Source organism: Notothenia rossii (genome assembly GCF_949606895.1).
Source record: "Notothenia rossii genome assembly, chromosome: 6".
Taxonomy (NCBI): domain Eukaryota; kingdom Metazoa; phylum Chordata; class Actinopteri; order Perciformes; family Nototheniidae; genus Notothenia; species Notothenia rossii.
Window position 1 is genome coordinate 36758580 of NC_136909.1, and position 9638 is coordinate 36768217.

Here is a 9638-nt window from a genome sequence, read left to right on the forward strand (position 1 = left end):
AGGCAAGTATTTATAGTTAAAGGAAAAGGAAGAAAGCTGAAATGTAGTAAGCACTCATGGTAACACTGTATGGGCTCTGGCAGTGTTTAAAGACGTGTAAGTGGAAAAGAAAAATGTGAACAGACTTGGACAGTTTTGAACCTTCAGTCAATGCTGCAGTCATTTCACGCCTCTGTCCAAAAGTCCCACTTAACCCTTGTATGGTGTTCGGGTCTGTGGGACCCGTTTTCATTATTTATCTAAAGAAAAATTATATCATCAATTATTTTTTCAATCTCACACTCAATGGCCTTAGCTAATTTTCAGTGAAGAACATATATCAGAACACATTTTCAATGACCACCCACTGTACACCCCCCCTACACATGTATATTACATACAGGATGTTCGGGTCCACTGGACCCGGGGCTAACAAAAGTGTGGAAATTGTGTGTGTTTGTTAGTGTGTGTGTGCGTGCGTTACAGACAAGGTTGCAACATTGTTGATAAATTCAAGCACTGACACCTGTCTGCTCTCACATTCCTGCATTATCTCTTTAATTCATTAATGTGATCTAACAAATGTAAAAGGGCAAATATTAACCATATAATGCTGTTTATATTGCTTGTAATTGGGATGAAGTAAACATCTGTTGAGTATTTTAACATAAATAGTTTGATTGTGTTGAATTGAAACCCAAAAAGCCAGCGGGTCCACCAGACCCACGAACACTGGCTGAATAACAAAAATATGAACACCACACAAGGGTTAATGAAGATGTTAGGCTTCTGGATTGCCAGTTGCTGGAATATAAGTGCTGGGATACTAGCCATTGGCTGGCTGTATAAGAAGTGTCCAAGAGTGTGCATGTCCATGAACACAGACACCCAGCAATAAAAACAAAGCTGCATGTTCAACTACTGTCCACCCTGCTGTCCATAACTGTGCATGGTGGGACCCACTTTCACATGGTGCATTCCAAAGTGCACCCTAGACATGACCTCTTTGGCCTCCTGACTCTTGAAAGGGTTAGTAGGGGATTGGGGTGGGGTCATCTGACTTATTCTGCCAAGGAAGACACTTTCCACTTCACCTCACTGTATCAGATTTATTTCACTTCCACAGGTGGGGGGGACACATGCTCATTCTTCTCACAGGAAGTTGCAAACCTTTATGAGAACCAATAGTGTTCACCAAAAGTCATTGAGAGTGACCTGACATCGAGGCACAGTCAGTTTACCCAGGAGATTGTCACTTTTATATTGTGCTACATGTATGTGCACAATACGAAATATTGAAACCATTGTGTCCACGGCACAGATCACCCGCAGAGGGCATGGTTAGGCCACTGCAGGGTTTCGGCCCTGGCAGCTCGGGTTACTGAAACACTCGGAGAATCTGAGGCGTGGGGTGAAGCCCCTCAGTAATACTGCACCCTTTGTGTCCCTTCCTCAAGCCCTCAAGCAGGTGGAACAGCTGAGCAGAGCGCAGACGAGAGCAACTGCTGCCTCACCACCATCATTAGATCATTTCAGAAATCCACTCTTGGGGACAACAGTGCAGTACAGTATCAAATATGGCTTTGCCAAGATGAGACAAAAAGAAATCTGCCATATATATATGATATCACCACCATAAATGTATAACCTTTGATTGCCAAGGACTTTTTGTTAATTTTTAAACACCCAGCTCAAACTGCTTTGACTCAAAATGCGCTTTCCATACATATTTTATACAGTCTGCATTTCTGTAACTTAAAACCAGTAGAGATAAGCTGGCCGAAGTATTGCATGTCTGATCAGGTCGGTAGGGTCCTGTTGGATGACCGTGGGACTTTTTCTTTTCGACATGTCTTATACCAGCTCTATGTCATTGGGACTGGGAAATTACAGCCTTTGGGTCTGTTGTTTTACATCATTATGCCCAAACACACCTGTCCCTATGACTTAAATTAGGAACAAGACCTAGATGTGCCTGGAACACCTCCACAGGGAGGCGCCCAGGTGGCAGCCTTACCAGGTTCCTCAACACCCTGAAATGGATCAAGTCCTAAGCAAAGGAGCAGCGGTTCTACTCCAAGTCCCTCCTGTGTGACTGAACTTCTCACCATATCACTGAGGGAGATGCCAGCCACCCTCTGGAGAAAACCCATTTTGGCCGCTTGTATCCGCAAATCTTCATGACTCATCCTTCCTGACTATTGGTGAGGGTAGGAACGAAGATGGACCGGTATATTGAGAGCTTTGTCTGAAAAAAACGTAAAACAGTCAAATGCATAATTCCTCTACTACTCTATAGCACCATACAGGTAAAACAACCACTAGTTCAACCCTGGCTGGAAGCTCCTACAACGCAGATATGCTACAATATGGCATGCTAGCCCTTGCTCTGCCTACAACCCCTCCCATGTTGCACTGGTATGCCAACAGCTGCCCAACCATGACACTGCACACACAGGCCCCTGTTGACCTGCCAGCCTAGGGGACATTTAAACTTTAAAGGGCCAAACTGGGCAGCTGGGTGTGTCCATTCTGCGTAGGAGTGTGTGTGTGCTGCATTCTCTAGCTCATCCACTCACTTTTAGACTCACCGGTCACAGACAATAAGGACTAAAGGACCTTCTTTCCATCACATTTCTTTTTATACTTTCAGTAATTCTTTATAAAAAAGTATTTCAAAAACAAAGGAACATCTGCAGCCCAGAAGATAATTATTTTTGAGTTGTGTTTGCTGTCCCTTCACAATGGGTTCATTTATTGCCAAGATGCTTCTTCCGACAGTCAGCAGCCTGGTGTTTCTGCCTACAGCCAGCGTGGCCGCCAAGAGGGGCTTCCACATGGAGGCCATGGTCTACTTCTTCACGATGTTCTTCACTGCGGTAGGCTTATGGTTCTGTTTTCATGACAGACTGAATTTGTGTGGATTGCGTTTCTTTAATTGTGGTGTTTATACTTTATTTTATATCCATGTTTTTTAGAGTTCATTTTCTGTAAAATAGATCAAGTATACAATATGGCAATCCATATTCTACCTAGTCACTCATTTAATCTATTAAGGCTTTGCTTGCAACAACTTTAAGTGACAAAATGTAGAAATGACCTCATATTTAATGAAACTCAGATATTAATTTAATCGCTATATAAATAAACTATTAGCTATTTAGTTTAGTAAATAAAAATATGTTGGCATTGCTAATTGCTTATAGAAAGGAAAGTAGAGAGAAGATTTTCTAGATTTAGGACACAATAAATTAAATTGAATTGCCATTGGTACCGAGTTGTATACAGACTAAGGTTGTTCATTGATTTGTAACTTATTTAACTAACCATTAACCTCCTTGTATAATTATTTTTAAATTTCAAATAATTGTATGGGTGTTCTATGACCATATAAAAATAGAAATGAAAAAGCTGTTTGACATTTAATTAACAAAGTTGTTGCCCCTGTGTAGTCAATAACATTGAAATATGCATTCAAGTTTCCAAAGTAAAATGCAATATTAACAATGTTCCCTCATTTTCTATTTACGCAAAGAAAAATATAAGGAAAAATTAATGTACCCTTTTAAATGGTGCATTTTTTTAATGTTATAATAAAAATACACATGTTTAATGCTATTGTGGTATATCATTGTAATTTTCAAGTTTATAATATCATTTTAATAAAGTCACTTATGGGCTTCCATACCCTCCACCACTGTGGCTTTCTGTTTAACTTGTATGTCTCTCTGTAGATCTACCATGCATGTGATGGACCAGGCCTCTCCATCCTGTGTTTCATGAGATACGATGTTCTGGAGTATTTCAGTGTTTACAGCACCGCTCTTTCCATGTGGGTCACACTGATAGGTAAGTCTTTGTTAACAGTATTTTATTATCTTTTCTACATGGATTTTCCTGAAAAACGATGTTGAAAATTATGACATGACCTTGAGAAAGATACTTTTCAAAAGACCAGAAGTCTTCCATTCCACAACTTTTAGTTTCTTTCTTAAAGAAGAACTGTTTGTTGTGTAAATTCCAAGCAAGCAATAAGAACATGTTACACCCCTCAAAAAACTGAAAACAAAAGTCAATTCTCGTCAGCTACACTTCCCAGGCACAAGGTTAAAAACAAGCAGCTCTGCCCGCAGCAGTTGTTGATAACACATGTTATGTCTTTGAGTTCAGCTCACATGTGCTCATACTCACTTGCTTTCACTCTCATATTTTCACTCACACAAACAGACACACTCAGACACATACACACACACACACACATACACACACAAATACGCCCCTGTGGTTTTTGTAACAAGCCCTTTAAATCCTATGCTGTGAAAAGCCAAATTGGACAGCTGACTTTTTCATTCTAGACTAAGAATAATGGTATTTTTTATCACATTTAAAAATGGCTTTTACAGTTTTAAAGAATGAAATGCTCATTAGATGGACCAGCTCATGAATGTGCTTGGGCCTATTTATGCTAGACCTGTTCTGAATTTTGGTGCGTTGATACGGATTAATTTGCAAGTGCATTACTGCCTGGCAGGTCACCATCCAGCATTTGGCTGTACTAAATATATATTTGTGTAAATTCCTCATGGAGAATACCAAAATGAGGCGGAGGGACATCAGTCCACTAGCTAGGCTAATTACAGTATGTCTCATTTGAAAATAAGCTAGTTGTAGTCACATTGGTATTCGTGAAGTAAATTAATATCGTAAATACTCTAATCGCCGAAGCGCACTCTGGACTCTGAGTACTGTTGGACATTTCCATTTGGTTATTCAGAGATGTGTGGAAGTAACTTTTTTGCCATACTATTTATTAAAACGTTTAGCTAGCTAACAAGCTTACTTTTTTTCTAAATCCCTAAGTTAGCTATAGTCTATACTTTAAAAAAAAATGTATGTCTGTATGTATAGGTATGTTAAAGGCTGGTGTTCATACGAAAATGAAATTGCTCCAGAGTTCACTCGACAGCGGGCCACCCTTTCACATGTCTCTAACATGCAGTATGTGTCTCCTTCTCCCAGCTCTGGGTGACTTTGATGAACCCCAGCGCTCCAGCGTTACTATGTTTGGAGTCTTGACAACCGCTGTGAGGATCTATCAGGATCGCTGGGGATATGGGATCTACTCTGGACCCATTGGATCTGCTGTCTTTATCATCACTGTGAAATGGGTGAGTAGCTTTAGATTAACAGGGCATTTTTCATACATTATGATCCAATCAATTCTCTGTCCTATCCACCATTTTCTTCCCCTTTCTCCATTTCCTTCCTTTCTTACATATCCACCATCTTCATTGACCTAGAACAACTTTTTCTTGTGTCCTATCTTTCTTGACTTCTTCTCTTAAATTATTTTCTTTGTACTTTCCCAATTCCATCTTGTCCTTTTACTTTCCGTTTTTTCCACCCTTCTCTACTTATCTTCTTCTTCCTTTGCAGCTTTTCTTTGCTCTTACTGTCAACTAGAATTCCTTGTCATTCTAATCTGTAGCTAATATTATTCTGAACTCCTGGTGTTTCAGCTACAGAAAATGAAGCAGTTGAGGGCTGTGTATCCGGAAAAGTCTGTGTATACACAGCAGGTCGGCCCTGGATGCTGCTTTGGTGCTCTTGCTCTGATGCTGCGTTTCTACTTTGAGGTGACTTTTGTCATTAAATAACAATCCTAACCCATTAAAAAAAAGTACAATTATACGATGAATTGACACCTATTTACATTGTTAACAGGATTTAGGGACAGCCCTTTGTTTCCGATGGACCATAATTCCAAAACACCAATGATCTGAAACATGTCCTATTGGAACAAAAGCCCATTTATCCAACAGTCTGTAAACCAGAAAATTAACACCCATTGTTCCAAAGGCCCATTGATCAGGTGCATGGTTCATTATTTTATAAAATATTTGACATAAACAATGTTTTGTTTCTACTATGGCATAACCCACACTTCCCTGCCTCTGATTGGCTAGTTTTTCATTAATAAGTGGAGTATTTACTGGCGTATTCTATGTCATAGAAACGTGCCAATATCTTCAGGTTATGTTAACCACAGACCTTATTTCAGGCTTCTAATCACAAGCACATTCAAAAAACTTTGAGACGAGGGATCTGAAGGGGCAAAATGGGAAACGCTTTTCCGGGTTTTAGGATTTAGTACTGCACCATTCAATTGATAGAGCTTTTCGGCTTAGACATATGTAGTCTAATTGGTTATGATGATGGTAAACATTTCAGGGAAATCCAATCAAAGACAGCGTAGATCAAGATATGCCTTTACCCCATTCTGCATAATAATTAGCTTTGTGTTTCCGTTTGTTTCACGGAAAGTGTAATAATGGTGCATTTCGGGTAACAGTCTCTTGGACCAAAGGGAACTTTTTTCGGGACTGTTGGGCTTTCAGAATAATGGGCTGTTAGAACATTGGCTAGGCAGTTAACCATCACATTTTTTTAAATGTCTACTTGAAATGTCAGAAGTTGCCTATATGCAGTTGTATCTTTTGTTAAAATATGTTGTGTTTTTGTGTTACATTTAAGAGGCCGTCAGACAGAAAAAATGTACGTATTAATAAAATAAATGACCCTGAATAATATGGGCTTTATTCACTTCACTGCAGGAGTGGGACTACGCCTATGTCCACAGCTTCTACCATCTGTCTTTGGCTGTGTCCTTCATACTGCTGCTGCCAAAGAAGAACCGCTTCGCAGGAACAGGACGAAATGCTGCCAAACTCAGCTGCTTTGCTCTTTGCTGCTGCGTATGTTATATTTATTTATTATAAATACTAGAGGATTGATAGGACTAACACAGTAGGTTGTTTGAACTACATAGAAAGTAAAAGGTAATATCAACTGACCCTCTAACAACAGAGCATCATTTATGTCAGTCAAGTTCAGATATCATTTATGTTACCCTAATCCTGCTTCCTACTTGTTCCCTCTCCAGTCTGTAACCCCTGGAACCACTAAAGAGAAGAAGGACAAGACGAAGGACAAGACGAAGGACAAGACGAAGAAGAAGTCTTCTCGGACCGTGTGGACAGTCCCCACTGAGAAGCTGTGGACAGGACGCTGTAGTACCCCCATCTTGCCTCTTTACAACCCGCCACCCTCAACACCTGTCAAAGGGACCAGCATCAGCAAGCTCAAAGAGATGAACGGCTGGAAGTGAAACCAAAACACATAGCTGTCTAACATAGGAGGACTTAAACCTGAAGAGCAGGCGATAGATAATGGTTGGCTATGAGCGGGAAACAGGAAAAACACCAAATACCTTTCAGACAAATTCTGATAAACTTGTATGTGGCTGGTAAGTTAATCTTCTTGAGCAGGAAACCAACCATCATGTGGACGTTCCTTTCTATATTGCTGGTAGAATATTTAAGGTCACAAGTGACTTTAGGCATCAACCAGCCACTGTAGCTAGCAGATAGTAAAGCATAAGTAACCTGAGGTAGTTATATAAACTTCATAGGCAGGAACAAAAAGGCCTCTGGTGCCCTCAAACTCCAGATAAGAACCGAGCTCTCTGAAGCACTTGTCCAGAGCTGAAGACAGGCAGCGCGCTATGAAAGAACACACACAGCAAGAACAGGGAGACGGTGGCTCAGACAAGCCAGTAAAACTGACTGGAAGATTTATGAAAAGAAGAAACAGGCAGATGGTTTATCTCTCCAAAATATATAAATTGTCTTTAGAAATGTTCCTCAGGGGAGACCTTTCGTCTGCTCGCCTGTGTCTGTCCGTCTCCCCCTCCTCTTTCTCTTTCCCTTTCCCGTGTTTCTGATGGAAAGGAAGCACGCGGCTGAATTTGTTTATGAGAATTACAAGACTGTAAAGCACATTTGAGCGTTTTTATACGTCCTTGAGGTGCCAAATGTGTCATGTGGAGCATCAGACGTTGTAGGGAGGGGAAGCAGCGGCCCAGATGTCAGTCTGTAACCCGACTGAAGCCTCTTGATGTGTTTCTGGATCAGCAGGTGAACTACTCTGTCTGCTCACTCGGGTTCACTGACCGCTCAGCTTTGGTCATGACCTATGTCCCCATTGTGCACTGTTTGTACTTTGTAATACTTTTTTCAATATATTGTTATTTATTGCAGAAGATTGTATCTTCAATATAGTGTTTTTGATCATTTTGTAATATATATATAAAATAAAGTGAAATGTTATGACCCTGTTTTTAAAACGTCTTTAGGGACAGGAAGGCATTTTGACAACCTCAACCATCCGAGCCATCATTATAACGCAGCGATATGTACTTTGCAGAAGGCCAGAAAACCCTGACTGGCACATACTTCAAGGCTCAATCCAGTCTAGCAACACTTATCCAATTCCATACTTGCATATCGCGTTCCACTTTCACTTCAGGATGACATGGAGTTGTGTGTCCACACACGTCACCTGCCGCAAACACTACCCAAAGGCTACAAACGTGTTCTGCGTCTCTAAGAAAAAACAGTCCCCGCCCAAAACTCGGATGAAACTCCCATCCACCAGGGACATTTTTTGAGCCGTGGCCAAGCTGTCAGCTTCTGTGCCCAGAGAAAGGTGTTTTTGTCTGGGCTCCGAAACTTGGCTGGCTGGGCCATCTGCACCACCCGGCTGGATGCCTCCGCCCTGAAAGAACAGTAACCTGAGCCTTTTATTGCACAAGTGTTAAACACTTTTCAGCTCCTTTATGACCAATGTCTATCCCGCACCACTCTGCTGAGGGGCTGAAGCCCACACACATTTAGGACTGTATTACTATACTTGTGAAGACTTTCTTCTGTCTGTAATCCCTGACTTTCACTGTACACTCACTAAAATCTTCAACCATTTGAATCCTTATCCTGACCGTAAATTGAAACATTGACCTAAAAGCGTTTTTAAGGAAATGCTTAGGGTTACTAGGATCAACTGATTCTTACGACCTACGGTCCTCATAAGAACATAATCACAAACACACGCACACATACAAATGTCTGTGGGTCTGAACCCAGGCTTGTCTGCTGCAGGTTGTATGGGGCATGGACACTGTCAACACATTAAGCGTTGATTGACATGAGTTTTAGCATGGTCGTCTCGTTCGTGGTCGTCTGCACCCACATTCCCCGGCGGCGTGGAATTTCAGAGGGAAATTGGGATGTAATAAAGAAATATATCTGAACCAGTGGCGTTTTTATATGAACAAAAGTGGTGGTGCACGAACAACTTAGATGTGTATATATAAGCTTCTGGTGCTTTTTTAAACACGTAAACAAATAGCTGTGGCTATCCATGGTTCCGATAGAGAGAGAGGGGGGGGGGGGGGGGGGAATAAGGAAAACTCAGACACTCATCACAACATAAATCGATCCAGCAGAGCAATAGCCTATAGGCTAAACACAGAAGATCAACAAAAGATATGACATAAAATGAACTTACCGAAGCTGAAGTAGATGGTCAACTTCATTCATTTTTTTTCCGTTGTACTGATTTTATTCGCTATAAACTGCTCTCTCTCTTCTCCTCTTCACAGCTACACTTTTCGCAGCACACCTACTTTACAGCCAATCAGCTCTCTGAATTATGAGAGGACGTTTGGTGGGGTTGCCAGCACTTTTCCCCACTGGTGATTATTTTTTTGCCGCACACATTGAATAGAAAAATTATCTGAGCATGCGCAGTGTAGTTTTTAC

At 41.0% G+C, this 9638-nt stretch overlaps 1 protein-coding gene across 1 annotated transcript; it reads left to right on the plus strand.

Annotated features, from left to right (window-relative positions):
- The first annotated feature begins 2505 nt into the window (after nucleotides 1-2505).
- mymk (myomaker, myoblast fusion factor) lies at nucleotides 2506-8131 on the plus strand. Its single transcript, XM_079690685.1, has 6 exons — nucleotides 2506-2858; nucleotides 3714-3828; nucleotides 4999-5147; nucleotides 5499-5615; nucleotides 6594-6734; nucleotides 6923-8131. The coding sequence occupies exons 1-6, from the start codon at nucleotides 2724-2726 to the stop codon at nucleotides 7145-7147; spliced, it is 882 nt and encodes a 293-aa protein (XP_079546811.1). The 5' UTR covers nucleotides 2506-2723; the 3' UTR covers nucleotides 7148-8131.
- Nucleotides 8132-9638: the final 1507 nt, after the last annotated feature.

Bases quoted from the DNA above. Each gene is read 5' to 3' on its own strand.
- mymk (XM_079690685.1), top strand. From the start codon at position 2,724: ATGGGTTCATTTATTGCCAAGATGCTTCTTCCGACAGTCAGCAGCCTG. The intron at 2,859-3,713 runs GTAGGCTTATGG...GTCTCTCTGTAG, and splicing joins TCACGATGTTCTTCACTGCG to ATCTACCATGCATGTGATGG. The intron at 6,735-6,922 runs GTATGTTATATT...TTCCCTCTCCAG, and splicing joins GCTTTGCTCTTTGCTGCTGC to TCTGTAACCCCTGGAACCAC.